The 10000-nt window shown below is 50.4% G+C and overlaps 6 protein-coding genes across 6 annotated transcripts in view; 2 read left to right on the forward strand and 4 right to left on the reverse strand.

The window, feature by feature from the left end:
* LOC125954422 (uncharacterized) overlaps positions 1-747 on the reverse strand; it is a 169173-nt gene extending 168426 nt beyond the window's left edge. The window contains exon 1 of the mRNA XM_049684765.1: positions 738-747. The gene's annotated coding sequence lies outside the window, so the exon portion shown is untranslated. The remainder of the gene's footprint in view (positions 1-737) is intronic.
* The window catches only part of LOC125954399 (helicase domino), a 22751-nt gene extending 16782 nt beyond the window's left edge, over positions 1-5969 (reverse strand). Inside the window, exons 1-7 of the mRNA XM_049684649.1 lie at positions 5809-5969; positions 4960-5072; positions 3951-4879; positions 3700-3871; positions 3381-3621; positions 762-2170; positions 1-687 (exon numbers count right to left, since the gene is read on the reverse strand). The exon at positions 1-687 is cut by the window's left edge and continues 284 nt beyond it. Coding sequence (XP_049540606.1) covers positions 1-687; positions 762-2170; positions 3381-3621; positions 3700-3871; positions 3951-4879; positions 4960-5061 — 3540 coding nt within the window. The 5' untranslated portion in view covers positions 5062-5072; positions 5809-5969. The remainder of the gene's footprint in view (positions 688-761; positions 2171-3380; positions 3622-3699; positions 3872-3950; positions 4880-4959; positions 5073-5808) is intronic.
* A 184-nt stretch (positions 5970-6153) lies between these two features.
* LOC125954515 (uncharacterized) lies at positions 6154-7029 on the forward strand. The gene is made up of 2 exons (XM_049684905.1): positions 6154-6432; positions 6496-7029. Exons 1-2 carry the CDS (start codon positions 6302-6304, stop codon positions 6959-6961), a joined length of 597 nt encoding a protein of 198 aa, XP_049540862.1. The 5' UTR covers positions 6154-6301; the 3' UTR covers positions 6962-7029.
* Positions 7030-7179: 150 nt separating this feature from the next.
* Positions 7180-8189, reverse strand: LOC125954484 (DNA repair protein RAD51 homolog 4-like). Its single transcript, XM_049684862.1, has one exon. It carries the CDS (start codon positions 8187-8189, stop codon positions 7206-7208), a length of 984 nt encoding a protein of 327 aa, XP_049540819.1. The 3' UTR covers positions 7180-7205.
* Positions 8108-9383, forward strand: LOC125954485 (deoxyribonuclease TATDN1). The gene is made up of 4 exons (XM_049684863.1): positions 8108-8282; positions 8341-8520; positions 8584-9181; positions 9251-9383. The coding sequence occupies exons 1-4, from the start codon at positions 8234-8236 to the stop codon at positions 9381-9383; spliced, it is 960 nt and encodes a 319-aa protein (XP_049540820.1). The 5' UTR covers positions 8108-8233.
* Positions 9219-10000, reverse strand: part of LOC125954518 (protein SGT1 homolog) — a 1077-nt gene continuing 295 nt past the window's right edge. The window contains exons 1-2 of the mRNA XM_049684908.1: positions 9792-10000; positions 9219-9717 (exon numbers count right to left, since the gene is read on the reverse strand). The exon at positions 9792-10000 is cut by the window's right edge and continues 295 nt beyond it. Coding sequence (XP_049540865.1) covers positions 9526-9717; positions 9792-10000 — 401 coding nt within the window. The 3' untranslated portion in view covers positions 9219-9525. The remainder of the gene's footprint in view (positions 9718-9791) is intronic.

A 10000-nucleotide genomic window follows, 5' to 3' on the forward strand; every position in this document is an offset into this window, starting at 1 on the left:
TACGATGATCAGGTGAGGACCCCAGTTTCCCTTAACGCAAGCCAGATGCGCCAGCAACGAGATGGTTTGGATCGTCTTACCGAGACCCATTTCATCCGCTAGTATACCATTCAGTTTGCGATCGTGCATCGTCACCAGCCAATCAAGGCCAATGTGCTGATACTCACGCAGCGAGTGTTTTAACAAAAAGGGAATCGGGGTCACGACGCTGGTCGACGACAGGGTGTTGCCTTTGGGCTGGATGCTTTCCGCAATCGCCGCGGCATCGTTCAGCATGTCGTCCTTTTCGCTGTGGCTCTTTCCGCTGCCCGTCGGTACCGCATCATCGTCCAGCAGATCCTTTAACCCTATTTTGTCCTCCTCATCGGCATCCATTTCCGTCTCATCCTCTTCTTCCTCGTCGTCTTCGGAGCCGGTAAGACCCTCACTATCACTTAGGTCGTCATCGTCGACCGCCTCCTCCTCATCCTCTTCCTCGTCGTCCTCCGAGGCATCATCAGCTTCTGAGGCCGTTGATTCGGAAGGAGTCGCCTGTTTCCGTGTCCTACCACGACGCTTGCTTTCGCCGACACTCTTCTCGATCACTTCGTCGTCATCGTCTGAGTCCAAGTCCATCTTTTCGCCTTGAGCTGGTGGCAGGTTCTTATATTTGGCGATCAACTCCTCGATACTCATTTCGTTGTCGGCCTGTATGATGAAAAAAAAACATAATAAAATGTATTCGAGATCGTGTGCACTTACATTCAACTCAAAACACTTACATTCAACTCATCGAGCTCCTTCTTGTGATCTTCGCCCTTTTCCTTCTTCTCCTGCTCGCGTATCGTGTCCTCGTCGTCTGTGCTGTCCTCGTCGGCACTGAAATCCTTATCACCTTCTTCTAGCTCTTCATCACCATCGCCGCCACCTCTGCCATTGTCTTCTTCCTCCACACCGCCCCCTTCGTCGGAGTCTTCCCGCTCGGAGAGTACGATTTTATCTCGATTTTCCAGGTAACCTTTCGGCAGATCGCGCAAGAAATCGTCTAAATCCATTTCCGACTCCTTCTGGAGGGCCGCCACCTCATCCTTCGTTCCCTCTCCCGCTTCAGCTTCAGCTTTGGCGATGGTTTCTTCGTCATCACCAGAACTTTCCTCCTCCGGACAAAACTCATCATCTGACCCTCCTCCTCCTCCCGCACGGTTTCCTGTCCGTCGCTGCCCGGGTAGGGGTGAAGCAATGCGGGAAGAATTTAAACTGTCAGCTGGTGGTGCAGCAGCTGGAACGACGGACTTATTCATGCCCTCCACTAGCTGCTGCGAGTAACGTTCCGTCTGATCCACGATGAAGCTAAGCTGCTGGTCGAGCGCCTTCTTGCGCTTTTCATCCAGCTTCGTTTGCTGCTTGTACTCGACGAGCTTCTCGACGTTCGACCAAAAGATTTTGATCTCCTTTGCCACAAACGCCGCGATACGCTTCAACTGTAGCTCCTGTGCTTTCTCGGCTCGCTGCGCTGCCATTGCCTTCTCCGCAAAGTGCTTCTGCACCATCCGGGCGCACTTCTTCGCTGCCGCTTTCTTCCATTTACGCTCCTGCGCAAAATCAGCCGCCAGCCATACCATCTCTTCCAACAGATAATCCCAGTGTGCTTTCGGTCGCTGTGGTTCCTGCACCTTGGGTAACCGTCTCTCTGTCCACAGACCTTCCTTCTGGAGCTCCTGCACCCGCTGCATGACGTACACCTCTTGCTTCGCCTTGTTCGTGTACTGATCCTGACCATTGCCGTTGGTGCTGGTACCGGAAGAGCCCGAGCTGCCACTGTTACCATATCCGCCGATCGCGCCATTCTGTTGGGACATAGCGTTTAAGGTCTGATGGCTTGACAATCTTGAGCCACTGCCACTGCCACTATTGCTACCAGCTCCTGTGCGAGCGTGCGTTATGCTGATCGGACCGTTCGTCTCACTATGAGTATTGGTACTAAGAGGTGACTCTCTGCCTTCCGTGCCACTTCTAGCATCCAACAACTCATTTTTCACCGCCAAAGGTAAACCTCCCACTGCTGCTCCTCCAACAGTCCCGCCGCTTGCTGCCAGCGAGAACTTTGTCCTATCCAATGATCCCGCCACACCCGTCGTAGTAGTTCCCGTAGCTCCCATACCGATCGGATCGGGGATAATAGGTGTTCCTCCTGTTGTTGTCGATAAAGAAAGGCACAATTGTGTTAGTGTAAGATTGTGAACTATACAGCTAGGAAACGATGAAGCAGGTTTTATCGAAAGTTACAAAAAGCAAATAAAATTTAAGCTTGCCATCCATCCAACGCAAAATCCTACTCAATACATCCAACGACACGCAAAATACACAAATCCTCAAACGCGGCAAAGAAGGACTTGTGTGAACCACGAAGCAGCAGCAGCGCTCTCGAAGCTACTAAGAACGTCTCTTTAACTTCTACATTAGAATTAGAAGGACAACGAAAGTTACTCTTGAATCGATAGATGCACATGCACTCCTTCTTCGTATTCCCTCTCCATTTAATGTATTAAGCATCGAACAATTTAAAAGCAAAAATTATGATTTAACTAGTGAAAGACATTTCAATTTACCAACGAAACTAGTAAAAGAACCTTTTTGGGAAGCCAAAAAACCATGCCATGATGGAACATTGAACGGTCAATCAATTAAATTATGTCAGAAAATAAAGATATAATTAGATACACAGCATTTTTAATGCGATTGGCAAAAGCAAAATTTCAAAAAATCAGTTTGTTTACTGTAATGTGAAAAATGAGCTCAGTGCTAAGAAAGTCAAATCATGTAGCAAAAAAAATCGAGGAAGCAGTTATTAGAAAACGCGGGTGCGCGCTACCTGGCACCAGAGGCTGGGACGAGTTTCCTAACGTGGACGACGGTACAGTAATCTGCCCGAAAACCATCCCGTGGCGGCCACCCTGCGGTCTGCCCGGAACATGTCCTGCTCCATACACAAGAGATGCAAGGAGATCGCAGGAAGGAAGGACGGTGAAGAAACGTTGTTGCATTGTTGTTTATCGAAAATAAAGTAACAAAAGAATATACAAGATAGCAATGAGAGGCAGCGATGGTATCACAGGGGAGCGAGCATATATCATGATCATCAAGTGATATCACGCGAAAGATAAGAAAGAGTTTGTTTCCCGATGCCCCTTATATTGTCATGAAATACAATTGCAGGAGGAAGTGAACAAAAAAAAGGGGATTGTTTCTTATCCCTCAACAAACCGCGCGAGCTTCTTTGGTTTAACAAAAGGTCTAGCAACAAAACGATAACAGATTCTTGGATGTACAAAGATCACGGAACGCACGCATCCACCACTGTCCTCCTTACGTTATTGTTATAAGCTCCCCGCGTTCCTTACCTTGCTGGCTCAACTGAGCCACCGCGGCCGGCAGTGTTGTCGAGACGGCGACCGGTGTAGCGCCGATTCCCGGTATCTTGATTTCCGCTCCCTGCGGGAAACTTGCCGCCGCCGATGCCGACGTATTACCAGCGCCACCGTTGCTGCCATTTCCACTCGATAGAAGAGCGTGATTTGAGGCAGCACCTAGGTTGTTGCTACCAATAGACGAGGAGGACGCCAATCCTCGGTTTGCTGCTTGCTGCAAAAACCAAAAGAAACAACTATTAGTATAATGTCTCTTCCTTTTCTAACCATCAAATAAACGAATGGCACGAACCTGTTTTAGTGCTTCTCCTGCCTCTTCCAGATTGCTAGACAAGGGCTCCAGCTTGAACGTGCGGATAAAGTTCGTGAACGCTGGCGTTGCTGGTTTCTTTCTCCATACGGGATATTCCATCATACTACCACCGGTTTGAAGAAAAAACAGTTCCGCTACATGTTCCGAGTGTCTACGAACGGTAAATAAAGTATTGCTCGTTAAGATGGGAAGATATAGTGGAGTCCAACGGACTGAGAACTAATTCTTACCGATCCTTGATGCTCCTTAATCGCATATACTTGTGTTCAAGAATAAGCTTCTTGAGCGCACTGATGTCATGTTCGACGTCGATGCCCGCCTCAAGTTTGATGCGTTTTCGCGAAGCAGTCGGAGACACACTGCCCGTACACACACCACCACTAGCAGTAGCAGCAGCAGCAGCAGCAGCAGCAGAAACAGCAAAACCAGCGGTTCCACTGGCACTCACCGCGGACGATAGAGGCAACGCTGAGGCACCAGTTTTTACGTATAGGGTACTACCGGCTGTCACAGAACCACTCGGTGTTATGCTTCCACCACCTACTACAAACGTACTCGCAGCCGCAGCTGCCGCTATCCCACTCACTTCCTCACTCGCACCCGGCGCAAGCACTACTCCACTATCCGCGGACAGACCGGCGTTCCCCGCCACCGCGCCACACTGTGCACTTCCTGCTGTTCGTCCAGCGTACGCAACACTGGTGGCGGTAAGGGCATTGTTAGCTTCACTACTACCACTGCAGCCCGACGACACGGCCGGTACGGCCACGGTCACTCTATTGCCATTGCCCTGGGGCAGCTGTTGCTGAACACTACACACATTCGCCGGAATATTTACATGGCTCGTTTCACTAGAACTGTGACCACCACCACCACTGCCATCGAACGTGACTGGCGGATGCGATAAGGACTGGCTTTGCTGCTGCAGCAGCAGCTGCTGTTGCTGCTGCTGTTGGTGCGGGTAACTTTTACTAGAGGCAACGGACAGCGACGATGACGTCGGTGTTCCGGCGGGCTGCATTTGCTGGAACTCGGGCTGCCGTTGGCCAGTAGACGAAGTTTGCAGCACTTGCTGCTGCTGTTGCTGTTCCAGGTTTTGCTGAATCTCATGGGAGGAACGCGACATTGGAGTGTTGGCAGCGTGCGAACCAGCCGTAAACTGTAAAGGAAGGAAAGACGGGCCAGTGTTAAACCGAGGGAAGGTGAACAGCAAACGATGCAGTATAAACGATGGCCTACCTGGACTGTAGTGTTGCTGATGGTCAGTGCTTGAGCCTCGGTCGCAGCAGGAAGGGCTTGGTTAAGACCACGTTGCCCTCCCGCCGATTCGGCTTCATTCATTTTTTATACATCTGCGGAGATGAGAAAAGTCGCACACATGCGCCACATTAATGAGTTGCACCGGGAAAGATGAACACGCCGAGAAGGGTTATCGGTAGAGCGATCAGACAAATGCCTCGATTGTAATCTTGTTAACAGTTAAAGCCTCCAAAATAGAAGCGGAAACCGTTCATTACATAAATAGTTGATTTTATCATCATTAAAACCTCGCTCTGTCCCGAAATCCCGGAAATTCGATGGTGGCTTTGTAAACAAGCGACGCCGCCGAATCCCGCCAACTTCGCGCCTCTCCCGGCCCGGAAATCTCAACGCAGACCGCAGCCGTATTCGCAATCGCCGCAGCCTACTTTGCAACGAATGGCGTGGATTGCTTTTTCGGGGAATCGCGAATCTTTACACACGCTGAAGACGACACTTTTCCGGGTCGAAGGAATTTTTCCGCCAACCATCTCTTCCCCTAACCCGCGCCCCCTTCCCTACCAACGCACTCAGATGTGCGTGAAAATTGAATTTACCGGCTTCGAATTTCCCGGGGATGAATGGGGAGAACGCTATTTCAGAAAATCATGACTGAAAAAATACCCCCAAACCCGATTCGAGCCTCCGGAAGCGTAGAAAACCGTGCGAAAAAATTTGTTTCCCAGCCGCCCAGTGAGGCGCGCACCACGAGGCCCGGACGACGGAGCAACGCCTTCGATTTTTTCCGAACGCCATCTTGCTTTTCGCGGGCACTCCGCACTTTCGTACCTCAACTGGAAGGCGATTTCGATCCGAAATGGTCGATAAATGCAATCATCGCGTCGATTTTCGCACTAGCACGGCGATCGGGCACTGCACAGCATTCGAAACCGCTTTTCCCGGCGATAATCGCACTTTCTTTGTCTGGTAATTTTCCTCGCACTACGATTTTTGCGAACGCAACGCCGGAAGAAAAAAGAAGAAGAACTTCCACTTCTCAGTGCTACCAACATGACGAGCCGAAATTGAGAAGCGAGGCGAAAACGATGGGCGAAACGAAGGGGGCGAAAAGTGTGTTTATACTTTGTTGGGGAGTCCAAATTCTACAAAACTCTACAAAACTCTACACAAAATAGGTTGCGATCCGGCCGTACCGAGTTCGCGGCCACAACATATTTACCCAAATGGAATACGAGCTATTTCGCAAAGAAACAACCATCGTTTGTGGAAATCGTAGCAGGATTCCGGAAAAGGAGAGAGTGCAAATGAGCAGCCGGAAGCGATGTGTTCCCTGGTAGCGGATTATGGCGATAGCGCGGACTCATCGGAGTCAGAATCGTCGGACGATACGACGGTGAAAGATGATCCCAAAGACGACGACGAAAAGTCCGGAACTAGTCAACCAAGTGGCTCGTAAGGCACAGGCGTCTACCGGTATCCTTTTCTCTCGCATGCTTATCAGTTCTTATCTTGCAGAAGCGCGGGTCCTTTACCTAGTGCCAGTGCTATGCTGCAGTCCGGCAATGCCCGGGTCATTCCGGGCAGCGTGTTCAGCAATCCGTTCCGTGAGGCCGAAGAGGCCAAGCTGGCCAGTCTGGAAAAGCACGTGAAGATGGTGGACCCGGAAGCGAACACGGCCGAACAGAAGCGGAAGGTGTGCTGGAGTTATAAGAAGGGGCGCTGCCGGTTCGGAAGTAAATGCAACTTTGCGCACGATTCGGATCTGATATTGCGCAAGGAACTGACCGGTGGTGCTGCAGCAAGCAGCAGTGAAGCTGAACCGGATGACACAGTGCCAGGAACGGATCCAGAATCCGGTGCGATCCCGGAAGTTCCGCCGACACCGACAAAGAAGAAACGTCCCGGATTGGCCCGTGAGCTGGTACCACCACGGAAGGTACTTCGAATGTATCACCGGGAAAAGTACGGGATGCTCAAATAGTAGTCTCTCGGAGCGCTCTCAGATCATTACCAGACTGGTTCTTGCCACCGGTATGCCTATCAAAGGACGTAGTCGAATAGTTGTATTTCATCCTAATTTAGACCTTCTGTAAGATATGCACTAGATGTGTTGTGTGGTGATGAGTTTTATTATGTTTTATTTACAGCCGGTAATATACGGAAATAGATGGTTTTACTTTTTTGCTCCTTTAAGCACACATACAAACACTTGTCTCGATATCAGTTCATACAACTCCTTCATCGGTGATCCGGATGACTGCCTCAGCGCCCGTCCGAAGGTGTGAGCTTTTCCAAACCTGCACCATACGGTCGCCGATATCGTTGGCCTCCTCCTTCGCCATCAGACACAACCTCGTACCGGTCGCACTTTCCCAGTAGTGTCCCATTGCCGAATACCTCCCGTAAGAGTTTATCCTCCGTTCGTTCTGCATTGCTGCGCCATCCCTGGCCTGTACCGTGATATTGACGAGCAGCACCGCCACCGAATGCTGCGTGCCGAACTGGCGCAAAGCGCAGATAAGCTTCTCCAGTAAACCGAACGGTACACCGATACTTTCCGCATTATGATACAAGTACCAGAGGGAAGGCAACGAATCTATGATAAGCAGAGCTGGAGCAGGATCGTCCTCCGCACGTTTGGTTTTGACCAGCTGTTCAACGGCTTGTACCAGCAGCTCGGGATTGAATACATGCTCTACCTTAATGTTGTCCAGTGTTTGGGCCAATCTTTGTTCGCTTAAATCCTTGTGCTTTCGCTCGAGAATTTGCTGGATTCGGATAGCTGAAAAGGCACTCCTTGTGTCGAAGAAATACACCGGTCGGTTGCTGTGTGCGAAAGCCACATTCGCGGCCAGCGTTAGACACAGCTGCGTTTTGCCGGCACAGGATTCACCGCACAGTTCGTAGATATGTCCCAGTCGCAGGCCACCTCTCAGGAGTTCATCCAACGCGGTGATGCCCGTTGCAATTGCAGGCCGGCGACGACTGTTGGACGAGACCCCTTTGTAGATCGAGTCCCAGAAGCTCTGTTCCAGGTGGTTTTTTATGGTGGTGATCGCAACGGGCGGCAGGTTGGCGATTTTCGCGAGATCACAGGATTCGATATTCAGGAAGCTGTTCACCGTGGTCACCTGCTTTTTGTTCAACAATCGTAGCACGTACTCGGTCAAGAGCGGGTGTAAATCCGGAGAAAGTGTAGTTGCGTTCATTTCCGCCAAGAAGTGTTTACATCTGATCAGCTGATTGCCGGCCGATGCGTCGAATCGTTTCGAATCTGGCCAGCAAAATGGTGCAAATAATTGGTAAGAGAAGAAATCCCTAGTTGTATCGCGAGTTATTAATTATATTACTTACCACCAGATATTGGGGCAAACCTGACCGATCCGATGTATCAGGGGGTTTACGGAGGTAGCACCAAGCATCAGCCGGATCTCTCGAACGTGCTCGACCGCGGATGGACCGGAGGTTTGGACAAAATCATCGTGACCGTTGGCACCCTCACTGATTGCGAACCTACGTTCGAAATCGTAAAGAATGATGGTAGGAATAGATCGGGATTTTTGGTGCTAGAGAGGAAACTAATTTTGGTCCCCCTACTTCAAGCAAGGCTCTACGCAACAGTCGGATGCCACCCGACGCGGTGCGGTGAATTCATCCCTGATCCGGAATCCTACTTTACCGGACTGTGCCGGCAGATCGAGGAGCACCGTGATAAGGTGGTAGCGATCGGGGAGTGCGGCCTGGACTACGACCGTTTGCATTTTTGTGAGAAGGACATTCAGAAGCAGTACTTTGAGAAACAGCTCGATCTGGCAGAGAAGTACGATCTGCCGTTGTTTCTACATTGCCGCAATGCCCATGATGATTTTGTCGAGATTTTGTTCCGAAATCTGCCGAGACTGCCGCGACGCGGTGTAGTCCATTCGTTCGATGGAACACTGGCTGCAGCGGAGACACTGATTGAGAACGGATTCTACATTGGGCTGAATGGCTGTTCGTTGAAAACGGAGGAAAATCTGGCCGTCGCAGCGAGCGTATCGGACGAATGGATTATGGTCGAAACGGACAGCCCCTGGTGCGAGATTCGTCCATCGCATGCTGGTTCGAAGCACGTGCGAACAAAGTTTCCGGCGGTGAAGAAGAAGGAAAAATGGGAACCCACTTCCCTTATCGCTGGTCGCTGTGAACCCGTTATGATACTGTAAGTCGGAATAGCTTAAATTGAAAAGAGACGAGCATGTGGTGTCATTGATTTCGCATTTATTTCTAGCCAAGTTCTCGAAGTTCTGGCTGGCGTGAAAGGAAAAACGGTGTCGGAACTAGCAGCGCAGTACTACAGCAACACAATGAAAATGTTCTTCCCGAAAGAACAAGCCGCTTGTCGCGAGGATGAAGATAAATGATAAATGAAATAAACAGTTCCTCGCCGAACAAGCTCCACTCTCCCTCTCTTCCGCTACGCTAACTAGCCATGGATCAGACCACTTAACGTGAGATTTTAATAATAATTTACAGGCAAACACGTACACGTTACGGGAAGCGCACTTAGTTCCATTTCTTAAACTCGCAACCCTCCGGGGGATTAATGGAAACTGGCTTGGCTCCAACCTCGGACCAGTTCGTGCTGAGGACGGTACCGTTCGACTCGTAGTAAGATTTCATCATGGCCTTCTTCGTGTCTTCGTTCGCATCGGCGTATATTTTCCGGAACAGCTCGTTCACGCTGTCCTCTTTGTCCTAAAATTAGAAGCAAACAAACGACGCACATGATGAAACGCAATGCGGAAGGGAACGGGGCGCGGGCAACCTACCTCTTCCTGGTCGATTTCCTTCGAGATCTTGTCCCAATTGTGTTTGGGTTTTCCCGCCACGGTAGCACTGCTGGCAGCGGTAGCAGCAGGCGATGATTCTTCAGTTTGCACCGGTCGTTCCAGGGATTCCCAGCGGTGACCGATAAGCTTGGCTAGCTTGATCTCGACCTTGCTGGGAGTTGCCTTGTGGCCACTCTGTTCGACGTTAA

The sequence above is a fragment of the Anopheles darlingi genome, chromosome 3 (assembly GCF_943734745.1).
Source record: "Anopheles darlingi chromosome 3, idAnoDarlMG_H_01, whole genome shotgun sequence".
Lineage (NCBI taxonomy): Eukaryota > Metazoa > Arthropoda > Insecta > Diptera > Culicidae > Anopheles > Anopheles darlingi.

Coding starts and splice junctions, on each gene's coding strand:
- LOC125954484 (XM_049684862.1), bottom strand. CDS start 8,189: ATGAACGCAACTACACTTTCTCCGGATTTACACCCGCTCTTGACCGAG.
- LOC125954485 (XM_049684863.1), top strand. CDS start 8,234: ATGCGTCGAATCGTTTCGAATCTGGCCAGCAAAATGGTGCAAATAATT. Junction 8,283..8,340: donor CAAAATGGTGCAAATAATTG/GTAAGAGAAGAA, acceptor ACTTACCACCAG/ATATTGGGGCAAACCTGACC. Junction 8,521..8,583: donor CGAAATCGTAAAGAATGATG/GTAGGAATAGAT, acceptor CCCTACTTCAAG/CAAGGCTCTACGCAACAGTC.
- LOC125954515 (XM_049684905.1), top strand. CDS start 6,302: ATGTGTTCCCTGGTAGCGGATTATGGCGATAGCGCGGACTCATCGGAG. Junction 6,433..6,495: donor ACTAGTCAACCAAGTGGCTC/GTAAGGCACAGG, acceptor CTTATCTTGCAG/AAGCGCGGGTCCTTTACCTA.